This window comes from Meriones unguiculatus, chromosome 3 (assembly GCF_030254825.1).
Source record: "Meriones unguiculatus strain TT.TT164.6M chromosome 3, Bangor_MerUng_6.1, whole genome shotgun sequence".
Taxonomy (NCBI): Eukaryota; Metazoa; Chordata; class Mammalia; order Rodentia; family Muridae; genus Meriones; species Meriones unguiculatus.
The window spans coordinates 149,850,120-149,874,523 of record NC_083351.1 but is presented as its reverse complement, the minus strand read 5'-3'; the positions used below and the strand labels follow the sequence as shown (position 1 = coordinate 149,874,523).

The window sequence follows — 24,404 nt, the reverse complement described above, 5'->3', positions numbered from 1 at the left end:
CTGATGAGCTCACCAAGTTAGATTTTGGTGCTCTCCTTGCTCTGTCTATCAGAGGTTCCTTATCTGTAGCTAGGTGTGGTGGCACATGCCTTCAATCCCAGCATTTGGGAGGCAGAAGTGGGTGGATCTTTGTGAGTTTGAGGCCAGGCTGGTCCACGTACTAAGTTCCAGAACAGCCAGAGATACTGGAGAGACTCTGCCTCAAACAAAACACTTCTCACTTCTTATTATTGTGCCCCACAATAATGTGTTTAAAATTAGATTAAGAGGCATAGAGTGTAGCTCAGTAATAAAAGGGTCTGCCTAGCTTTTGTGAAGCCTTGAGCTCAACCCCCTCACTGCAAGATAAGTACATAAATATTTAAAATATGTTAGACTGAAACTCCCATCAGTTAAACAGCCTTGGTTTGTAACTCTAGGGATGTCTTACTCAGCAGAGTATATGATACTGCATTAACTGAGGAAGCTGGGGGCTGGAGACATGGACAGATGTGTAAGACGCATGAGGTACTGGCTTCAGCCCACAGCACTGGACTGCACATACCTGAAATTCCAGCACTTGGGAGACTGAGTCAGGAGGGTCAAAAGTGCAAGAGCAAAAAAAAAAGGGGGGGGGGGCAAGATCACCCTCTGGTACATAATGATTTCAAAGCAGCGTGGGCTACATGAGACCCTGACTCAAACAAAACAAAACAAACCAAGAAAAGACAAAACAAGCAAACCAAAACCAAAGCCATAAACCAAGTACTTCAGCTAGTAAGCAGTATGCCCAAGTTTTTTCTCAGTGTTAGGAGCTAAATTCAGAGCCTCAGATACTCCAGGCAAGCACTGGCCATCCAGCCACATCCAGGCCCACAAAGGGTTCCACTGCAGGGATGTAGGATTTTCCTGATGCTCGAACAATGTTATTCTTTCTCACTTCAGTCTCTTTCACCCCAAGCCTCCACTTCCCTTTGACCCTACTGGATATTTCCTTTAACATACGCTATTCGAGATGTAACTTTATTCCTAGTATAGTTTGGGTTTTCTCTACTCGTTGACACAGACACAGGCGTATGCTAACACAGTCTGAGAGAGGATAGAGTGAGACCGCTTCTTTCAGTCCAGGGCATGTCTGTATGCATGGTATAAAAATATTTTATTTCTCAATGTTTTCAGTACACATGTCAAAAAGAGAATTCTTTCAAAGAGGTTTGCAAGCGTACTATTAGGTAGGTTTTCAGGGCAGCAGTTATGTAAGTGGAGATACTGATAGGAAACTTCAGAATATTAACTAACACCAGCAAACTCCTTTCTCTCTGGGACCACTGGTATGATACCATACATTCATGTTATTTTCAGAGGTTTCTGTTTTTATTGACATAAAACATTCAAGAAAAACTGATCATATCCCACAGCATTCAGTCCAGTTCACTGTTCCCAAGGCTACCCCAGACACAGGTGATCTTGTTTCTTTCTTAGATAAGAGAGAGAACAAGAAAGAATAGAAGAGAACGAGAGAGAGCATTCAACCATGCATGCATGAGAAGCTGTTCATACTGCTGGTTAGTATGAGCCTAAAGCAGCTTGGAGATGCCCATTTGCTTGTCAGCAGTTGGTTGGCTCGGTAAAGCTTGGCAGAAAGCAGAGCCCGCAAGTGCAGGTCCTGCCCGGATGTCTCCTCCAGGAGCACTGGCTTGCTCAGTGGACACAGCTCAGCACTGAAGTAGAACGGAAAATGTCAGCATTCCTGCAGGAGGCGTACTTCAGTCTCTGTCTCAGAGTCTCCAGCACTGGAATCTGTCCCCATACAGTCTGCCTTTAAAACAAAAACGGGAGGAAAGCCTTCCTGTGCTTTGGGTAGGAGACAAATGTGCTTCTGTAGAATTTGTGGTTGAAGAATGCAGACAGGGCTTGGCTGAAGAAGACATACATCACCACCAGCCACCAGGTTAAGTTGTAGAAGCCGAAGGTGACGGCCATGGAGATGTAGATCATCAGCTCTGCTAGGTAGTTAGCCGAAGACACATATTCGAACCAGTCTCCAAAGGGGATCCTGTGCTGGCAGTGAATGATCACACCTGAAATGGAACACGGTGCTGTTTTACCAGTGCACTTCCAGAGCCACTGACAGAAACTCTACCAACTATCACACCCACTTCCACTGTCCATCAACCTTAGCCAGGCACAGGTATGGCATGGCTTTAATCTCAGCGCTGGGGAGGCACAGGCAAGTGGACCTCTGTGAGTTCAAGGCCAGCTAGTGCCGCATAGTGAGACTATGTCTCAAAAGGAAAGGCCTGCTGGGAGTGGTGGTACATGCCTTTGATCTCAGGAGGCCAAGGCAGGAAGAACTCTGTGGGTTTGAGGCTAGCTACTTAGCGAGTTCCAGGATAGCCAGGGCTATACCAGACTCACCCCGTCTCAAAACAACAGTAGTAAGAAAAACCAAAACCAAAACCAAATGAAAACAAAAACAAAAAACAAAACCAAAAACCCTCAACAAAACAAAGCACCTGAAAAAGTCTCTGCTCAGGTTTCCCAGCAGTTCTAACAAGCACATAAGGGTTCAGATGCCACAGTCAGAGTGGGTGAGTTCAAATCCTGACTCTCCCAGTTGGTAACTGCGTAACTTCATGTAAATTGTGTAATCTCACTGCACCTTAGTTTCCTCGTCTATAAAACAAGAATAATGCAAACTGTATCCATGATGAGTCAGGCCAGGCTAACTCAGAAGCTGCGTCTCTTCCTTTCAGCTGGGTCACAGGACTCCATACTGAGATGAGCTGTCTACATGCCAGTCAAACACATGTGTGCTGTGCTGTCCCCAGAGCTGGGTACAGGACAGAACCACAGACCATCAGACCTAAATCTGAGATCTGCCACCTCATTTCACCAGCCAGAGGACCACGCTTCTGGAAGGTGTTTCGTCAAAAGGGAGTATTTGATATTGACAAGGGAAGGGAGGAAAGGAATGAAGGGACAGAGAAAGCCCACCTCTGAGCCCATCTAAGAGGCTCCAGAAGAGCCCTCACCTTTCTTGTTTCTCCTGAGGTTGCTGAGAATGACGTGGCACTTGTACTGATGGGCAGATGACCAGAAGAACATCATCATCCCCAGGATGTGGAACCACCGAGCTTGTTTTAGTAGATTCCGCCCCAGGACGTACACTGTGGAGACAGGAATTGTCCTGTTAGCCAAGGCTGCAGCTGCAGAGCTCCGGGATCTGAGTCGTCATGTTATCCCCGTAGTCGACTCTGGACAGCTGGGGCTACTTCTTAGTCTCTGCAGCTCCGCTGGCCACAGGCAGAGACCATACTGACATCTTCTCTCGAATGTTCTTCACATGCTTCTGGCGAGAACTTGGCCCATCCCTGGGTGAATTACTGTGTGGTGAAGACTGCTTGCTGCTTCTATGGCTGAGTCCCGTTTTAAGTTGCCTTGCTCACCTTTTCCCATCAAGAAAAAATTCTTGAGAGAAACATCTCCCTGAGCTGCCACCCAGAGCCCTGCCAGGGAGTTCCTGAACCTAGAAAGCTGAGCTAACCTAGGCATGGTGATTACATGCCTGCTAGTCTAGTACTTGGGAAGTTGAGGCAAGAGGATCATGAGTTCAAGGGCAGCCAAGTACCTAGGAGTTCAAGGTCAACTTAGACAACAAAGATGAGAAGAGGGAGGGAAAGGAAGAGAGAGAGAGAGAGAGAGAGAGAGGGAGGGGGGTTGAGAGAATATGAGTCTAGTCTGCCTAGTTCTGGACAGGAAAGAAACTTTCTGAGGTAAAAGGTGAGGTCTCTCATAAAGAGAAGAAAGTTAAACACCAAGAGGAGCAGCAAAAATGATGCCCTTTCTGGGTTTAGAGAGAGCCTAGTCTGAGACACTGTCCCCAAAGCCGAAGCCCCTGGTAGCATGACCTTTCTTTTGATGTAGTGGCAAGAAGGGAAGGCAGGCGTTGAAGGGCTCCACAAGCAAGCCATAGCATTGAAAAGGCAAATGGAATCCTCACCATTGTTAGCACAACAGACTTCCTTGTCCTAACTGAAGAAGCAAACATTGTCCAGTGGCAAAAGCCTCGGGCCCTGGAGCTAAGCCAAAGCCCTAAAAAAGCCCTAAGAACTGATTGGGTAAGAGCTCCAAGGGTCACACTGCTCTACACAGAAACCCACAGGTGGGAAGCAGTGGCTACAAGAACCCAGCAAATTCACCTTTGGCAACTGCAGTTCTAACCCTGGTTCTTCTGGGCAACAGACACGTGCATAAGGGCCCTGTGAGGTCATTCTGTGGCCCTCATCACCGAGGTTCTGAGCTCAGAGAAACTCAGCCAAGTGACACAGGCCCAGCAGACACTCAAATCTACAGCATTTCTCTCAGATCCCCCGGACGGCAAAGGTAGCTTTTCCCACTATTCTGGTGAATTCTGCTTTGTGTTGCTGTGATAGGGTCTTGCTGTGTAGGCCTTGTTAGCCTGGAATTCAGTATATGGACAAAGCTGGCTTTGAACTTGAAGTGATCCTCTTGCCTCTGTACCCCAGGTGCTGGGAATATAGGTGTGACCCACCTGCCAGGCCTGGACAAGACACATAAGCCCACTGCTAGGCAGCGCTCTCCCACCTCCATGCCCTCTTCACTAAGCTGCTTCTTGTCGGGTGTTTGGTCTTGACAACAGAAATAGCTAACTTGTACAATCATACTGCCTGATGACCCCAGGTGACCTCTCGAGGGGTAAGCAGGTGAAACAGAAGCAGCTCCACAAGGAAGTGCTTGGCAAAATATGTCGTGTGTATGTGTCTTGGCTGCCTCTTTGAACATTTTTATTGGGCAGAAGGTAGAAGCTGTGCTCAAGCCACAGAAGAAAGTTCAGAAAAGTGATGTAAGGCCAACAGAAGCAGACAGAGAGAGAGAGCTAGTGGGCAGGAAAGCACCTCTGGGCCAAAGCCATGGGGCTGGCTGAGCGTCGGAATGCCGCCGTGGGAAGAGCTGGGGCTAAGACTGACTTGACTGATGACTACCCTGGTGGTTTAGATGAGAAACGTCCTCTCCGGGCTCAGGGATTGGGACAACCGGTCTCTAGTTGACGGTACAGTTTGTGGATGCTCGGATGGAGCAGCCATGCTGGAGGGAGTATGTAAACTAGAGGATACAGTCGAGACTATATAGCTTCTCGCTACTTCCGGTTCTCTTTCTGCTTCTTACTTACGGGGGAGATGTGATCTCTCAGCTTCCTACCAGCTTGCTGCTGTGCCTCCCACTGTGACTGACTCTGAGCCCTCTGTAACTGTGAGCCAAGATAAGCTCTTCCTTCAGGAAGCTGTCTTGGCCACAGTATTTTATCATAGCAACAGAAAAGAAACTAAAGCTAAACGAAGTCTGGAGAAATTAGAAGAGATGCTGACTGAACGGTAAATAATTCACACATCGAGGTGCTACCTGATCAATAAGCCGCCTTTCCGATAACTCTTACAGCCTCGGGAAGTGCATTACAGCAACAGAGTGGGCTTCAAGGAGCACTCTGAGACTGAAATCAGACAACAGAAGGCTCAATCGCCAAGAGTTGGAAATACAGATCTCTCTCTCAACTCATGATATAGGACATGGACAAAGGGGCTGAAATGTCAAGTTAACCTCAGCCCTAAAACAGCCATTCCAATCACCCAAAAGGATAAGAGCTCTATATTATCTGCACATATTGTTTTCATGAAACTGATAGTCATATGTAGCTTCCTAGTCCCATATAAAACAACAACCTACTTCACTTCCTTCTCAAATACAAAGGTTGGCTTCCCTCCTCCTGGCTAGAGAGCATGAAGACAATCTCCATTAATCACCAAGGAAACCTTAAGGCAATCTCCAGTTACCAACTCACACAGTTTTCCTCTTCCCTCAGGCTGCCCCACAGGAAGAAAGGCTTTGTTCTAAGGACAGTCATCCCAAGAATTAATGGCAAGAGATTGCATTCCTTCTTCAAATCAGAACCATTCACCTGAAGTGCCTTAGTCTCATTTTCTGTGATTTAATCCCATATAGTGGCTTCTCACTCCCCGATAACTGGATCTTGGTGAGGCCACCTCCTTTGATGCCTCTTTCTTTATAGTCTCTTCTTTGGAGTTTCCCGCCTCCTGTTCAGAGTTCATCCATACTTCCTACCTCCCTATAAGTCGACCCCACGCAGCTTAACTTCATAATCCTTAAACATTCTCAGGAATGATTTGTACTTTAGAGTTGTCACTGAAAGCAGTGATGGCTGCTTTATGCTAGTGTTTCTCAGGCTCTAGCAGTCATGATTGACATATCTTCCTTTTGACATGATGACTTTTGGACCACGGCAAGGGCCACTCACCATTCTTGTCATCCATGGGCACTTGGCTCAGTACCGTCAGGCCAACCAGGACATAGTAGACAAGCCCGAAACAGTACTGCACGATGTGAATGACCGCGTTAGAGAAGATGCTGATGCAGAAGCACTCGAAGAGTCTCCGCAGGCTGTGGACCCAGAGAAACACCAACACCAAGAAGGCAGACAGAGCCAGCTCACCCACTGCAACACACAAGGTGGCACGGTCAGAGCTTCTCCTCCAGGATTGAGCCAAGGGTTGTGTTTACCCTTGGCTCCACATAAGACCAACGTCAAAGGGCTGGTGAGGCTATGTAAACCAAAGACTTCCTCTTCCAAGCTGTGAGGACACAGCCACATTGAATGGCATCTCTGTTATGGAAGAGCCTTTCAGGCCACATGGGCATCACCACGGAAGGGTCCATGGGGTTCTAGTTCCCGTGCCAACATGCTGAATGCTGGCAGTTAGGGAGTAACGTGATGACGTTGGGACAGTCCTATCTCGTGGGCTCCTGGGGTCACACCTACCTACCCACCAAGGTAGAGACAGGGGCAGGGGCTCAAACAGGTCAGTATTTCTTCTCAGACTTCAAAAATAAAGGAGAGGAGATAGAATTGAGCAGTGAAGCACTTGCCTAGCATTTGGGAGGCCTTGGACTCCATCCCCAGTGCTGCCAAAAGAAAAAGAGAAAGGTATTACTTGTTTACAGAGATAGTGAGTGGGTCCCAAGATCTACTTTCCTATGGGCCCATCATTAAGTGCTCCAAGGAAGTAAGAAGAAAAGCTCATTTTAAATACTGTAAGATCCAGTCTGCCTTTTTAAAAGAGTAACATAGACACACAGCACAAGGACACAGCTTGGTCAATTTTGACTCCCACGTCTTACTGGCATCCTGATTAAGGAGTAGGACCATGCATGAACTGGACCTAGGCTCCTTACGAAGATGTAGCAGATGGGCAGCTTAGGCCTCGTGTGGGTCTTCTAGTAAAGGAAGTGGGGACTGCATTGGACACAGACTCACTTGTCAGCTTTTTGATCACTTTCCCCTGGTAGGACTGCCTTGCCAGGCCACAGGGGAAGAGGACACACTCAGTCCTGATGTAACTTGCTGAGCTACAGTGGATGGGAAAGGGAGTCCCCTTTTCTGAGGAAAAGGGGAGGGAGGAATGAAGGGTGAGGCTGGGAAAGAAGGAGGGATGGAGCTACAATAAGGATGTAAAATGAATAAATAAAAATATTTGAAAAGAAAAAAAGGGGGGGGCTTGACCAGCGGCCCCCACTGCTACTTTCTAAGGATGACCCTGCTTCAGGCTGTCCCAAGGTTAAGGACTCCATTCTAACTTCTATCAGTATAGATTCACTCTGATCTTTGTATTTTAAGAATATTAAAACCCTTTATTAACTCTTTATGAACAGGCTAAATAAGTAATGAAAACTCCTCAAATCTAGCTTCCAAATACATAACCACAGTGAGGAACTAAAGGGTGTATAACCATTAGGGACCCCATCCCCTTCTACAGAGCCCTTTATACTGCTATTCACAGCTTCACTATTTAAATGAAGACTTGCAACAGAACAAAACTTTGTTTAATTTTAATTAGCTAATTTATTTACTCGTGTATATTTGTGTGTGTTCTGTAGGACAGAGGATAACTTGTAGAAGTCAGTTCCTCCTTCCAAAGTGTGGGTCCTACAGGTGAAAGTCAGATCACAGTGCCTGGTGGCTAACAGGTTTACTCACTGATCCATTTCACCAGTCCCCAAACCCAAATCAAATTTCTGTGAGCCCTGAGGCACGATTCTGGCTGCAGGTGTATAAATGATAAATGTTTCAATGCAAACTTGCGGGATTTCCAAAGCCTCCCCAGCACGTGTGAGGCCCTCTTCGTAAGATTATCACATAGTAATAATATCAGAGGAGAACAGCCTGTCCTGCATTCAGCACGCTTGCGAGGAGGCAGAACAGAGCCTGACCCTGGGCTGTGCCACAGCTCAGTGAGGACTTGGGACCAACTAACCATGCAAACTGTCTCCCCTCCACTTTCCAGGCCCTGCAGAGGGACCCGATTGGTGAGAACCTTGTTCAGGAACCAGGAACAGGCTAGGGAGCCAAATTACCTCGGAACTGCGTGGCCCCAAGAGTTCTGAGCAAAGTGCGGAGCCAGTTTGGAAAAGGCGCTCCCAGGAACAGAGACTGAGAGAGGAGCCAGAGCAGGTAGCCATTCCATAACACGGAGATGACGTAGAAGTGAGAAAAATACCTGCAACAAGAGGAAGAGTTAGGCAACAGCCAGCCAGACCTCTCCAAGTCCCAGGAAGACTAAGGTCCGTCCTCTACCTGGGCCCTCCATCCACATTCCAAATCATGAGACTCATTAAACTGAAGTGAAAAGGGGGTCAGTTAACGATCTCTCATCTCTGGGAAACAAGAGTGGTCCCCAAATCTCATGAGGAGCCGCTGCTCCCTCACAGAAGATCTGGGTCATGCTAACACCAGTGAGCTCTATGAAAGTCTTTTAGATCCCAAACTGGATCGCAGTAATGAAACTTGGCCTTCTGAAACAGGAGGGCATGCTCTTAACTGCTAAACCATCTTTCTAGTCCAATGTACCTTATCTTAAAATTTTTCAGTTTATTATCACTTGTGCACGCATGCGCGCACGCACAGCTGCTGCAGAGTACCCGAGTTGGATTTCCAGCACCCACGTCAGCCAGCTCATAACTGCCTGCAACTTCAGCTAAACTAGCCAGTCAACAAGTCCCAGCCTCCCTAGCACTACGATTACAGGTGCTTGGACTATGTCTGGCTTTTATGTGGGTGCTTGGGCTCAAACGGGTTCTCAAGCTTATGCCGCAGGCTTTTACTACCTGGTCCATTATCTTTCTCCTCCACCCTTTCAAGTTAAATTTTTACAATGTAAAAAAGATTACAACAATAATGCCAGGTAGCAACTCCTTATGATTATAGTTCTCCAACTAAGACCACGAGCCTATTTTGCAGAACCTATTTTACAAAGCAAATATACATAAAGGCACAAAACCAATAAAATGAAATTAGCAGTGCTATACCTTAACGTAAATGATGCTGATTTGCTGAAACAAAATCATTTAGTCTACCATGTGGACCACTGAGCTATTTTGTGGAGGCAGATTCCAGCAATCCTCCTGTCTTTGCTGGTTACAGTGCTGGCATTACTGGCCTACTGTGGCTGTAGCCATTGCAGTGGTTTGAATAGGAATGGCCCCCATCGACTCCTGTTTCAATGTGTGGCCCATAGGGAGTGGCACTATTAGGAGGTGTGGCCTTGTTGGAGTGGGTGTGGTCTTGTTGGAGAAAGTGTGTCATTGTGGGGGTGGGCTTTAGAGGTCTCCTATGCTCAAGATAGACCCGGTGTGACACAGTCTCTCCTTTGCATATACACTGTCAGAACTTGAAGCGTGAAACCCACGTCTAAACACAGGATGTACTCATATAACTAATACCTTCTATACCTAATATGCTAAAGGTGACTTTATATGAATGATACTGTTTAGCGTATCTGCCATTTCACCATCACCAATCTCATGAAGATAGGTATGGAATTTTTTCCACATGGGGCACTGTCGAAAAAAGTTTTGGATGTTGAAGCATTTCATATTTTTGAGTTCGGGAGGTTCAATTTACAAGTTTTCCTATATTCAAATCATTTGAGGTGATCGTGTGACCCTCCTCGGTCTTTCATGACCCAATAATGAATTCCTTTTCTTCTTTTCACGCTGGCTTGTGACAATCAGGGATGACCTAGAGTCAAAAAGGACTAAATATAGGCTCCGAAGCCTGGACAGGTGAGAATACACTTGTAAAAGAAGTCAGAGCTCTCACCCATGCCCATAAGCCCAGTTTGACAAAACCAATCCAATCACCCCGCTGCAGCCCTCTCTGTGCTCCCAGCTGCAGCTGGCAAATCGCACCGGGACCATCCACCCAACTATTCAGAAACCACCAGAAGAGAGGGCTCATTTTCTCAAAAGTTCATGCATCGCAGCCATCTCCAGCACAGCTCCTGGACTCTGCTGTATTCCAGGTCATCCTTAAGACGTACTATCTGGCACTGAGCACAGGTGTGGGCTGAGGCCCCCAGTCACTGGAGAAGGTTGAGGACAGTTTTAACTTCAGGTTCTAGGGGGAGGGAAGGGCTAGGCACTTAACCTAATTTTTTTTTTCTTTCATAAATATTTAGGGCCCACTTGAAGGGTTTTAGGCCAAGTTCTGCAAGCATGAGCTTCAAGAATGTAAACTGACCTGGTCTCTGTCTTAACGTTAGATAAGGGACCAGATGGATGGGTTGTTGGGATGGCTTTTCTGGAAGGGACACCTGCACAGAACATGCAATGCTTGCACACTTCCTTTTAAAGAAGTATAAACTTTATTATTTAAAAAATCTGCAAATAAATAAAAACATCACACACCAAAACTAGCCAGAACCAAGGTGTATACACTCAGTAACTTCTATATTGTAAGTTTGGGCATTTGGAACAGGAGCTGTGGACTTGTACACTAGATTTTACACTTTCAGTATCTAATATATTTTACGCACTTATCTGCCACCAAAAATTCATGGCAGAATTAGAACTAGAAAACCAATTAGTTCTATATCCACTTTCCTAACTGTGTCCTTTCTCACTCCTTTTACTTAGCCTTTTCTCTTTATGTTATAGTGTACCCACACATACGCGTGTTTGCATATACATGTATCATTGGCTAGAGCCTGTGGAGCGAGAACACTTGGTCTGTCTCTTTCTGAGGTTGTGTGACCTCACTTGATGGTGTACACTCTTAAGTCTAAACATTCTACATGAAGTGACAAGCTTTGCAGGGGAATGGACGGACTTCTATTAAGGGAGGTCACCTCGTACACTTTGAAAGGCTGCAAAGGCACGGAGAGGGGGACATGTTGGGTGTGCTCCACCTCTGGCTCCCCTGTGGCTGGCTGTGTGGCATGACCTGGAGAAGAGGGGACAGGGCAGAGGAGACGGGGCCCTGTAAGGAAGCTGTCTTTTGTAATGGGGATCCAGACAGGCATACCAAAATAAAGCATTTTAAAAAGAACACCATTATCCAATCCCTTCCAAAGTTTCAAAACATCCATCTGAGGGGTTGGGGGATGGCTCAGCAGTGAAGGAGAGCACTTGCTGCTCTTCCAAAGGACCAAGGTTTGATTCCTAGAACCACATGGCAGTTCACAACCACCCAATTTTTTCAAAGGATATATGACTCTCCCTTCTAGCCTCCAGGGGCACCAGGCATGGACACGGTGCCCAGGCATGTATGCTGGCAAAAACCCCTAAACAAAAAAAAAAAAAAAAAAAAAAAACCAAGGTAAAACAAATGAAACATCCATCTGTTGGTGACATAGAGACTATTTAGGTGTGATGTAAAGGATGTAGACGGAGAACTGGGGGGGGGAAGAGGCATGATTATGAAGTTTTACTGTCACAACCCCACAGTTTGCTCTCTTCACATGGCACATGGGAAACTAAGGGTTCCTTATCCAAGGTCACAGCAGTGGCAGTAGTTGGCTCTCCATGCAGCCAGAGTGACTGGTGTTTATGTCACATTGTTGCGCTCTTGCCTGCTGAGGAGGCTTGCTTGAACCTGTTTACCTAGCTCCACATCACAGACTTCCAAGTTTATGTGAAACCTATAAGGAAGTGAATCAGTTGTTTCGAATGAGTTGCTGGGCCGTGCCTTACACACTTACACGGCTCTCTCTACTTGTTCCATGGCACTTTTCATTTAAACACACTACACTGTTTTTGTCTCATGTTTTGTTCTGCAGTCTGAACGTCTTTCTACAGAAAACACTTTCCAGTCCTTACAGGAGGTCCTATCTCTTGCTTGTATTTAAAGAGTCAGCAAAGACCCACCAAAAACATAGACCTCAAAACCCCAGTGCCTTCTGGGTTAACACATCCCCCCTCTTTCCTCTTCCCGTAACTTACTTCCTAGAAGTGCCGTTTTCTAGGTCCTGGGAGTAGGGACACAGAGATCTTCTGACTGCACAAGACTTGGTGTGGGTACTCCTTTGCCTAATAGCAACTTCGGTGATTATTATGGGCTGTATCAATGCAGGAAGGAGAAGGAAGGACTGTTGGGGGTTGTGGAATTGTCATCTTAAGTAAGGCAGGTAGGGGAGGCCTCAGTGCAGATAACAATATCTACACTTTTACCCGTGGGGCAGGTGAAAGGGAAGATTTCAGGTCATGCAAAAAGCTCTGTGGTAGCATGAGGACTGGTGGGGAGGCCCTGAACTGAAATAGGTTCGGTAGGAGCAAGCTGCAGGGTGCACAGTCAGAAGGAGCTAAGACTTTGTAGGGTGGAAGCTGCTCTGTGGTTTGAAGCCCAGGAAACACAACCTTATTTAACATACATGTGCACTGAGTGCTGGTACTGGTACCGGCCCCAGAGCTAGGCCACGAGAGCTTCAGGGTCATTAGGGAAGGGAACTGATTGATGTTCACCGAGTCCGACCCAGATGACTAGGCCCCCTGCTACTTGAATGCCACCCCCACCCTATGACACCTGCAGGTACTGTGACGCTGCAGCTGTGACCCATGTGAGTACCACTGTTTCCCTCCTGGACTAACACAGCAGCCTCCTACTCGGTCCTTCCCACACAACAGCACCACCCTTGGTAAGTCCTATGATGGAGTGTTTCCCTGGCCACCACAAAGCCCTCAGCAGCTTCCACCCCCAGAACACGCTCCCAATCCATCAGGGCCCACAAGACTCTGTGAAGGGCGTCTCTCCCATCCACGCCAGGTAGTCCCTCCTCACAACTTGGTCCTGCTCAAATAACCTCGCCGGCTCTCCTCTGGAGCATTTATCTCCCTCGGAAAAGATTTTGCTTCTCTGAAATTTGTTTACACATTTTTTTTTTCTGTCTGCCTATAAGCTTCAAGGAGCCTAGACTTCCTTTGAGGTACACAACAGGCCCTCTGGGAAAACGGGTAAGCTAAATCAGCGAGGACATGGTAACTAGCTCATCTGGTGACTCTCAAAACTCAAGGCTAATCACCAAGCCAACTGAGCATCCAACCTCTTACCCTTTGTTCCAAATATTCTGGTGGGAGGGCCTTATCGCCTCCAGGCTGGAGCTGGGGATGCTACAGCCGATGACAAATGCAAACGCTCCTTGACAGAGGCCCTAGACCCTCCTCAAAATGTCACCACAAGTACAAGACACATGGAAGATAATAAGAAAATCAATTATATGGCCAGCTAGGTAGTCCAATGATTAAAACTCAAGTTCATGCCATGCAGAACTCATGCAATTCTGTGTCCTGAATAGTAAGGTCTAGTGGTGAATAACCACTATGTTTTTGTGGTTATTGGAGCAATACTTTCTCAAGGGGTCTTCAATATTATTTAATGCATTATATATTCTATCACAAACTTGGAGACATTTCTATTGACCTGTTGATAACATTCATAATTAAGAAAATGCTAACATTTCAGCAAGAGGGCGATGAAGATAAAGGCGTAATCTGTATCTAGTCCACAGAACCCCTGATGCTCCTGGACTCTAGGACAGAAAACTGGGCAGCATCTGACCCGAAGAGTGATCCCAGCTCAGTGATTTTGCCTTTCATGCTACTTGTAGCTATTTTGAAATTTTAGAAACAGACGTGTTTCTTCTGTAAACGCCAAGAATAATAAGACTCTTGGTCCTGATCACTTATTTTTACACTTTCCCCAGGGACTGAATCAAAACAAGAAAACCTGCTTTTGCCTTGCTTTACAAAACAACAACAACAACAAACAAACAAACCCCTGAAACTCAAATAAACAAACAAACAAACAAACAAACAACGGGTACCAGGCTGGAGAACAGAAAACGACATTCCAGGAACTGACTTATTCTTGCTTCCTTAGGAGGAAATCACAAATGAAATGACCTAAATACTACCCTATGTGCAGAAACGTGGTTCCGGGCTGCCCGTCTGTAAGAGTGGAAGTCATAGGCTTTCTGTTCTCATTCCTGAGGATGTCATTACATCTCACACAAGGACAAACTATTCAAAGTACTTAAGGAGTAAGCACATTGGCTAAGATCACCACGTACTATAAAATCTGAATTAACCGAGAAACTACGAAGTGCCGCCCTCTGCGGGTAAATCCTGAGCCATTCCATCTCTCAGACATGACTCAGGCTTGCACGGTGCAAGAGCCTGCCAACGAGGCAAGCTGGAGGTTAAGAGTTTGGGATCCTACAGCAACAGGCGGGACTCCAGGTCTAGGCGCCACACTCACTGTACAACAAGCCTGAATGTACACACGTATTTGCACATGGATGAGGATGGTGACAATGACAGGTCCCTCCCAGTAGAAATTAGGACAGTGACATGTCCCTCACAGATCTGTCATGAAGGCTAAATGAAGAAAGGCATTTAGTGTTGGGAGTCATCAGCTTATGACACACGGGCAACTCAGCTGTGGTGGTGGCCTCCAACTCACTATCTTTTTTTTCCCCCTCTCATTATGAAAGTGCTAAGCACAATGTCATTGAAAATACTTCGGAAAACAGAAGGAAGTGCAAAGCCAGCAACAGAATGTTACTTTATCCATCTCTTGTTATCCCTTTTTCATATAAATGGGGAGGCAGCAATTTAAAAGGAAAGGGATATGCAAGAAGGAACGTGGAACAATTTTTGTTGCCATTTGTTCTTCTGAAGACCTTGTCAGTTTTCATGCAAATGCTCTGGTTGTCTTTTTTTCTCTCTTTCTTCCGCCTCACTTAAAAACACCTTTCCTTACTGGCCTGGATTTGTTGGACCATCCCCAGTACCGAAATGAAATCAAAGGCTCGATTTAGGAGAAATCAACAATCACCATGGGAGGTTCTACTCTAGAGTTCTGGAAGAAGGAAAACTTATTATTTCACAATACTGTAGAAATTACAAGAAGCCCAGAGTACCAAGTGTTACTGGGGTGAATACAGGGAAGGTCCACCTTCTTCTTGGCTGTTAGCTAATGTGAGTGTAACCCGTTGAGGTGCCCCATCCAGAGACAGAAAGGGGAGAAATGGTTTTTTTCAGTGTGTTTTGAAATTCAGAGACACTAGGACCTTTTCTCAAAAGTCAGAAAATAAATTGCTGTCTAGCAGGAAGGGACACAATCAAACCAAATTGCCCTAGGATGGCAGGATTTGCCCGTATTTTAAAAATTGAGCCTCCAAGAAAGAGATCTTTCAGGCCCTATCTCTTTACCATTCATTCTTCGCAGTGATGTGGCTCTCTACTCACACAAATCCCAGGATAGAGCGCTCTCCCAAAAGTCAAGACAGAGCTGGACTTGTTCAGTGTTCTTTCAATGCCCCACCACCATCACCATCTGCAGAGGTAGAGGACTGTCTACAGACTTTTGAAAACAACCCGTCACATTCAGTTCTAAACTTCCTTCAAATTCCATTCTAAACGCAAATGTATGACGAATTAAAAAAAAAAAAAAAAGAGGACACAGCTTTACTATCTAGAACAGTGTGAAACTGACTTCTCCTACATACTGAATTCAGTATGGGCCAAAAATGAAAACATGTAGCCGGTTTCACATACCCTGAGTGGATTCAATCTACTTGTGCCTCAACGATTTTAGTATTTCACAACTTGGTTACTCAGTCTTCCAGGATGGAGCCTCTTGGGCCAGCGTGCCAGCGCACCTGCTGAGATGCAGGTTAGGGATGCCGGCGCAGCCCCACGAGGGCACCCTCTGGACCTCTTTCCTGACTGTGACAGGTCGGGGAGGCAAATGGGCAAATCGAGGAAGACCCTGTCGCCACGTCAAGTATGGAGCTCAGGGGAGGGGAAGCGGACTATTTGGGATGAAGAAACTTGGGCGGGGCCCCTGAGGTCCCGGCCAAGCTTGGGATGCTCGGTCATTTCCGGGGACGGCTCCGGGCAGGCGGAGGCTCACACGCCCGCGCCGCCTCTGCTGCCCCCTGCCGGCGCGCCCGGCCACCGCGGTTACCTCTTGGGGACATCGAAGGCCCTGCAGACGGCGGAGCGCTGCGGGCCGGACTGTTTGGTCTTCCCGTAGCGGAGGAGGTCCTGGAAGAGCGCGCAGCTCGGCAGCAGCCTGCCGGGCGCCAGCTGCAGCAGCAGCGCGAGCAGGAAGGCGGCGGCCAGCGCCAGCCACAGCGCTCGCAGCGGGTTGAGCGCCGAGAGCGCGGCGCCCGTCCAGCCAGCCATGGCCGGGGAGCGGGCTACGCACGCGCGCCGCCGCGCCGCTCCCGCGCCCCGGCCCCTCCCTCCCCGCCTCGGCGGCGCGCGGGCTGGTGACGCGGCTCCAGGGCGGGATGCGCGGCCCCGCCCGGGGCTCCTCGCTGGCTAGCTGCGCTTTGCACTCTCACCACCTCTGTTCCCGCACAGGCGCTCCTTAGAGGCGACTCCGGCTTGCAATTCTGCAGGAGCACGCAAGCAGTACAAGTCTTAAGTAAATAAGTCACACAGTCTTATTTGGTGGAGTGGGCGTATGCCAAGACTTGGGGGTGGAAGGCTAAAACAGCTTGGGGGAATTGATCTCTCCCTCCACCTCGTGGCCTGTGGGACTCCAACTCTGGCGGGAAAGTTCTCACCAGCCCCACTTGCCGCCAACTTTGCGGGATTACTGCTGTGGTCCAGGCTGGATTCTTGATTCCTAGAGGGTCCCCCAGGACCATCTGAAGGATCTTAGTACCACCCTGGGCCAGATCAATCAGTGTGTTCCAGATGGGGGTCACTGTGTAAATTTAGGGCTGACCTCTGGAAGAGCCCTGGCTAAGGAATTCTAGGCTTTGTCGACCGCGAGCTGTAGCTGCTCCAGCCGACTCTGGATCTTGGAGTGGAAAAGCAGAGTAATTCCCTCCATGGACTTGAGTTTTTTCGCCCATCTGCTCATAATGCTGTCCGGCTCTATGGACAGTAAATAGCTGTTGGCAAGGTCTGCTGCTGGGAATGAAAACGGGAGATCTGGTAGACCTGCACTCACTGTCTGGAGTCCAAGGGGACAACAGATCTCTACAAACCTCCCTCCAAGGATCTGGCTCTTGCCCTGATGCCATCTTTCAGGTGTCAATGGAAAACGCTATCACGTCGGATGAAGGTCTGGTTCCCTATTGACAGGTGCTTACGGGCATTTCAGGCCATCGGGTCTGAAATAACACAGGGTACTCACAAAGGAGGAAGCAACTGGGATCCAAGTGCACCCCTTTAACACAACCCTTTATCACAGCATCTCTCCGACAGAAAAATGTGAACACCCCTGAGTACACCTTGACGTGTTTAGCCAAATTATGGTACACTCACATCTTTTCCCTTAAAAAATATTTTTTCTATTACTTTTAGATTGTGTGTATGCAGGTGTGTGTTGAGTATGTCCACACCTGAGTTCAGGTGCCGTTCAGATTTCCCAAAAGAAGTCAGATCCCCCGGGGCTAGAGTTACAGTCGTTTGTGGTGGTTTTGATGAAAGGTGTTCCTCATCATCTCATGTATTTGAAGATTTGGTCCCTGGTTTGGTGATGCTGTTTGGGAGAGGGTAAGGAACTTTGAGCCTTGCTGGGGGAAGTGTGTTACTGTGAGCAGGCTCTAGGGTTTAGGGACTTGCCCCATTTCCGGTTCACACCGTCTGCTCTGTAGGTGAAGATGTCATCTCTCCGTGTCTTTTCTTGGCTTTCTATTGCTGAGCTAAAACACTGTGACTAAACGTAACCTGGCGAGGAAAGGGCTTCTTTCAATTCTATTTCCATGTCACAGTCCATCTCTGAGGGACGCCAGGGCAGGGACTCAAGGCAGGAAGCTGGAGGCAGGAGCTGAAACAGAAGTCATCAGGGAATGTCGCTTCCTGGCATACTCCTCTTGGCTGCTCAGCCTTTCATCTTCTACTCAGGACCACCTGCCCAGGGGTCCCCCTGTGGCGGGGTCCACCCATGTCAATAATCATTAATCAAGAAAAGGCCCTACAGGCAGCATGATAGAGGGATTTTCTTAGTTGAGCTTTCTCTTCCCAGTTAGATGACTCTGCCATGTGTAAACTTGACAAAACACAACAAACCAAACAGGACACCGAGCTTCCTGCTCCAGCCACCTGCTGCGGAGCCTCCCCTGACACTACACACTCTCCCTCTGGCACCGTGAGCCAAACGACGTCTTCCGTAAGTTGTTTCTGAATACTGTGTTTTACCACAGCAACAAAAGTATTATTACTAATACAGAGTCAAATTCTCATCCTCTGCAAGCGCTGTGTTTATCTTAGCCATTGGGCTACCTCTCCAGCCCTGACTAACGTGTTATCAGTAGAATGCCAGGTGGCTCTTGGCATGATGATTGTGAAGACTAAATACACAGAAAGCTGTCAACGATAGCGTTGTGTGACAAACCTTTCTTCAGGGAGACATAAAACACATCTACTCACCCCAGAGAGGAGACCAAAGTCCAGTTGGGTGCATCTGTGAGTTTTATTGGAGTTACTTACAAGGCTAGCAAAGACAGCTGTCTCATTAAGGGTCACATTAGCACAGTGGGCAGCTCACAAAGCTGGGAACCTGGAGCACACCACAGAGGCTGCAGGCAGCTCAACACCTTGGAGAGTGCCCTTTCCAGGGCCTTTGGTAGTTCCAGGGCGCTGTGATGGTTTCTGCTTCTTCCATGCAGCTGCTCTGCTTTCAGAATGGTCTTTGCAGGTTTTCTCTTCTCCGAGTCTTTGAGCTCAGCTTCCTTCTGTCTTAGGGGGACTCTCTGCTTTTATTGCTTAACTCTGGCAGTGAGGGGCCTAGCGAGCCTGGTCATTTTCAGGGATTTCCTGAAGCTCTTTTGTGTTGTTTACTTTCCTGCTTAAAGAGCCTCCTGCAGGAGAGACTAGTCAATGGTAGAGAACACTGTTACACAACAGATATTTTAAAGCTGCCACCTGCAGCTGGCTGAGGGATCTGGTCTTCTACAGGGGGTAGCATTCATGAGAAGGCAAAAAGCCCTTTTAGTTCAGGTGCCGAGCAGCTTCCAATTTCCCTCAGTGTCTGGTATCAAGGATTGGTGACAGCAGACAAGCAGAAACAATGGCAAGTGGCCCCCTATCTGGTCTAGGCCTTGGCTATGGAGGCCCCTGGACCCTAGAGCTTGGTGTCTGGAACCCTAGGTCCCGAACGCCTGACAGTTTTCTTAAACTCCTCTATCAGCTGGAGTAAGGTTCTCTTCTCGGGCTCCTTGTGGCCATTTTCAGCCCTCAGCTCTCTTGCCTCTTTCTTATCTCTGCCCTTAAACTGCTAGCTATTCCTCCCGTTATCAGGGGCCGATGGAGGGGTGACTTAGGGGCGCGGTACTTGGCTTTGCCAGGTTTCTGAATGTGCAACGTCCAAAATTTAATTTAAACAGCCAAGCTCTCCGTGTCTCTGAGGTGTTTCTGGCAGTGCGCGCCCACGTGTATGGTGTGGCTTCGCTGCAGCCTTGGTTCTGAGCATGCTTTGTACTCTTCGAGCGTCTCACCCACGGTGCTAATGAATGCTGCCCAGCACACCACCACGCAGAAACTGGTCCACCCCGTGAATCCCCAGTACTTTTACTGTAGGGAGTTACCTGCTTTTCTCATGGAAACGCGATTTATTTATAGAAAACAAAGACCCTGAGGTTAGAAAGGTGGCTCAGTAGTTAGAACCGCTTCCTGCTTTTTCAGGGGAACAAAGTTTGGTTCCCAGCACTCACCGAAGGCAGCTCAGAGCCCCCTGTAAGGGAACCGAGTACCTCTGGCCTCCTTCAGCTCCCATCTTCCTCACGAACACACACACACACACACACACACACACACACACTTTTAAAATGATAGGGTAAGCTATTTCATATCAAATTCTATAGCTTTGGATTGTATTTTGTTAGAATGTTTGCTTTTAAAAATTACTGGCTTGAGTTTCACTTTAAAAAGATCATCATTAAATGAATTTTGGCTTGGGACTAGGACAAAATTTCCAACAATTCTGAAACAGCCTGAAGCATGCTTCTGCCATTTTTTTTACTGTATGTTTATGCAAAGCAGTCTTTTCAATATTGATAATTATAAATAGAACTGTTCATCAACTCTAAAAAAAATTGTTGCTCTATGGCCTGCAGTATCAAATATACAGCCAAGATTAATTCTGATTTTAATTTAATTTTATGTGTATGGGTTTTTTGCCTGCATATGTATGTCTGTGAACCACACACATGCCTGGTGCCAGAGGATACCAAAAGAAGGCATCGGATCCCCTTGAGCTGGTCTTGCAGATGGCTGTGAGACATCATGCAGGTGTTGAAAGCTCCTAGAAGTCGGCACAAGACACCCCAAGACCAAGTTCTCAGCACAACGAAGATGTGTTTGGCCCAGAGGGACGAAGGACAGGAAATAAGAGACAAAGACAGGAGATAGAGGAGGAGAGAGAAGGGAAAAGGGACAAGAGGGAGGGATATTCACCCCAGTCTACAAAGGACTACCTCCGGATAGAGAGGAGACAGATATTGCCCATAGGAAAATGGCAGTTTATAAGGGAAAAGGGAACCCCCCTGTGTTATGATGAGACATTTAATGTTAATTGGGTATGTTAGTTAGGTGAGCCAAAGGAGGCTTTGGATTGCTGGACTTCAATACTCTGATAGCTGGACCTTGGTGGTCAGCCTCATGGGAAGAGAGTGGCCGAATAAGCGAGTGAACCTTGGTGGCTAGCTTTAGGAATGTAATTTGGTGGTTTTTAGCAAGGCAGAGGGAATGGGAGAAGGGCACGGCCTTCCGGAGCCATGTTTGCCATGCTAAAGCTGGTCTGAGCCCTTCAGGTTCTGGGAATGAAATAGCGTCTTCTGGAAGGACAGCCAGTGAGTGTGCTTAATTGCTGCGCCATCTCTCCAGCCTAAGAGTCGATTCTTTATGTAAAAACAAATAAGCACATCTATCTCATTAATGCGCACATTTCAGCTAATTTTTAAGGATTAACTTATACCAAGAAATTGTCCCTTATTAAATTATGATTACTATAAAACATTTGATTTTTATAACTATTTTTTTTTTAACTCTACAAAATTTTTCTGGGGTTGCATAGAATTTGTCAGATGGGAAGAGGTCACAGTGTGCTAAGTATAGGAGGGCTTGAATTTCAGCCAAGTGAGCATCGGGAATCCTCCTCACCGCAGAAACAGATCCACACTGACAGCAGTCCACACTGACCTCGGTCCACACTGACTGACTGCAGTCCACACTGACAGGACCCTTATCGTGCTATGACTGTGTGAACAGCTGCCCAGGGGGAGGTGACCCCCCTTCATCTGTCTCAAAACAGCATTTTAAAGGCAGAGGGACTCCAGTCTTAAAATATTTAAGATGACAAACAGCTACAAAAACATGAATGTGTGTGTGTTGATTTAAAAAAAAAAATGGCAGATCACAGACAAATAGATTTCATAGGATATTGAGAATGTATATGATTAAGCATATAAAGCAGAGAATCAACAACATTAATTTTACATAAGAAGCCAGGTAAGTGAAAAAATACATATACTTAAAAAAAAACACTTAAAAAAATTCCTAGGGCTGGAGAGATGCTTCAGCAGTTAAGTGCATATACAGTTCTTGCAGAGGACCTGAGTATAATTTCCAGCATTAGCCCTAAGAGGACCCAGTGCCTCTGGCCTTCTCAGGCGCTGGCTGTCTTGTGCTCATACACAGACCCACACACATATGTAATTAAGAATAACACAATAAAAATAATTTTTAAAAATTTGAGCTCAGTAGACCCTATCTCCCTTTCAGTTCCCAGAAGTAAGGTTTTTAAACTGCACCTTCTGGTCTGATACTTCCTTGCATGTGGTGCAAATGCTGTTTCTCAGCTTATCAGTTTTTAACCATATATACCTTTCCGTTACCATGGATGGAAAGTTAGCCTTTGCAGGTATTTTTAAAGATGTTAATCCTAACAAAAACTAGTGCAGGAGTCGTGTAAGGTAGGCACTGAATACAACCCGGGTATCTTACCGTTTTGAAGTGGGGCAATGGTTAAGGAGTGGAGGGGGGACAGGTAGCCAGTCACTCACTCTGACCTTGGAATGCCTGCATCTGCACTGAATACACCTTAAAGAACTGGAGGGCACACTAATGGGACTTCCACGATCCTTTGGACTTAAACTCATACAGCTTTTCAGGAAAGAGCAGGCCTCCCGGGGATATCAGCCGAACACGGCATAACACGTTACAATAAGACCAGGCACATGCCCTCATACTAAGGCTAGACGCGGCAACCCAGTAGGAGGGAAAGAGGGTCCCGAGGCCTGCTCCTTTCTGTAGGGAAATGAAGAAGGAGTGCATCTGGGAGAAGGCGGGAGGGAACCGGGAGGAGTGGAGGGAAGGAAAACCGCGGTCGGGATGTAAGGTATGAGAGAAAAAATAAAAAAAGATAAACACACACACACACACACACACACACACACACACACACACACACGGCTTTCATTGTTTGCTTCTTTGTGCTAGGACATTCAAGGGTCTAGTGCCAGGTGAGATGGCATGACCACAAGGCCAGTCTGGCTAGTACAAATGAGGCCTTTCTGTGTGAACACAGTCCCTCCTGCAGTTGGTCACACACCACTGTTTTTTGTTTGTTTGTTTGTTTGTCTCATTTTGTTTGTCCTTAGGTTAGCTCAATAGGAACACAGACACAGTTGACCTTTCTGAGGCATCTTCCAGAAAAGTCACTTGTAAGTGTGTGACAAGGACTGAATTTCCTGGGTGGGAGCTTCCCTTATAGCCATCTGATCTGGGGAAAAATATATCTAAACAGGAAAAGTGGTTGAGCCTAGAAAAAAAAAAGTTATCCCATAGTTCTGGGGTTGAACCTTAGTGAGAATGAAGTTTATGATCAGAGATGTCTCCTGTAGAGGGCAGTGACTGACTGAACAAGAAGCCAGGCATGGACCTTGTTGAGAGAGAGAGAGAGAGAGAGAGAGAGAGAGAGAGAGAGAGAGAGAGATATTAAATCTTCACAAAAGAGTGACTTCAAAAGCAAAACCAACCAAACAAACAAATAAACAAACAAAAAGCTACTCTAAGAATTCTTTTGGGAAGATCACTAGTCAGAATACCTTGGTCTTTCTTTGTTTAACCAGCAGTAGGTCATGCTTAGCCACTAATGGGGCCTGCATTCAGTAGCAGTGTTTAATAGCAGTGGTGTGCTTTCAGTCGCTCGGGGCCGCAAACATTGAACTTAACCTTGATTTCAGGCTTTCTCTCATATCCTCACTACAACCTGTCAGCAAATCCTGTCATCTTGATGTCTCGGAGTTACTATTGCTGCCATGAAGCAACATGGCTAAAGGCACTTAGGCAGGAAAGGGTTTGTTTGGCTTGGCTTAGGCTTCCGTATTGCTGTTCTTTACTGAAGGAAAGTCAGGACCTTCAAGACAGGAACTCAAACAGGGTAGGAACCTGGAGGCAGGAGCTGATGCAGAAGTGGTGGAGGGGTGTTGCTCTCTGGCTTGCTCAGCCTGCTTTCTTATAGAACCCAGAACCACCAGGTCAGGGATGGCACTACCCTGATTGGGCCCTCCCCAGTCAATCGCTAATTGAGAAAATGTTCTACAGGCTTCCCTACAGCCTGATCTTATGGATGCCTTTTCTCAGTCAAGATTCCCTCCTCTCAGATGACTATAGTAGTGTCTTGCTAACATAAAGTGGCTAGCATGCTGGACCCTTAAAATACGAATTTAAATCCAGCCATCTGCAGTGTTTTACTGAAGGCCCTGAGGCATCTTAACAAATGGGAAAGGAAAAAAGTGAAGACTGAAAAGTAAGACAACTCCCGCTATTGGAAGATGTTATGGAACTCCAACAAAAGAACCTGCAGCATGTGTACAGATAAGACATTAGGGCCAGGAGAAGAGTTCGATGAGATTGCCAAAGACAAAAACACAGCCTTTTCAATTTCCCAGCAATAAACGGAAAACAAATGTTTCAGTGGTACAGTTTATAGTGTCATAAAATATCATGTATCTAGGAATAATTCTAATAAAACTTTACTAAAATGTAGTAAAATGTTACTGGTCTTAAAGAAAATGTGTTTTAAAGAAGCGAGA

At 46.8% G+C, this 24,404-nt stretch overlaps 1 protein-coding gene across 2 annotated transcripts; it reads right to left on the bottom strand.

The window, feature by feature from the left end:
• Positions 1 to 1,119: 1,119 nt before the first annotated feature.
• Positions 1,120 to 16,570, bottom strand: Srd5a3 (steroid 5 alpha-reductase 3). 2 transcript variants are annotated; one of them, XM_021650959.2, is made up of 6 exons: positions 16,316 to 16,569; positions 8,428 to 8,570; positions 6,943 to 6,978; positions 6,314 to 6,511; positions 3,015 to 3,149; positions 1,120 to 2,060 (listed from the first exon to the last, which is right to left on the bottom strand). In XM_021650959.2, the coding sequence occupies exons 1-6, from the start codon at positions 16,534 to 16,536 to the stop codon at positions 1,801 to 1,803; spliced, it is 993 nt and encodes a 330-aa protein (XP_021506634.1). In that variant the 5' UTR covers positions 16,537 to 16,569; the 3' UTR covers positions 1,120 to 1,800. The 2 variants fall into 2 exon arrangements, with proteins under 2 accessions (XP_021506634.1, XP_021506647.1); XM_021650972.2 differs by lacking the exon at positions 6,943 to 6,978 and having other exon boundaries at positions 16,316 to 16,570.
• Between the last annotated feature and the right edge of the window lie 7,834 nt (positions 16,571 to 24,404).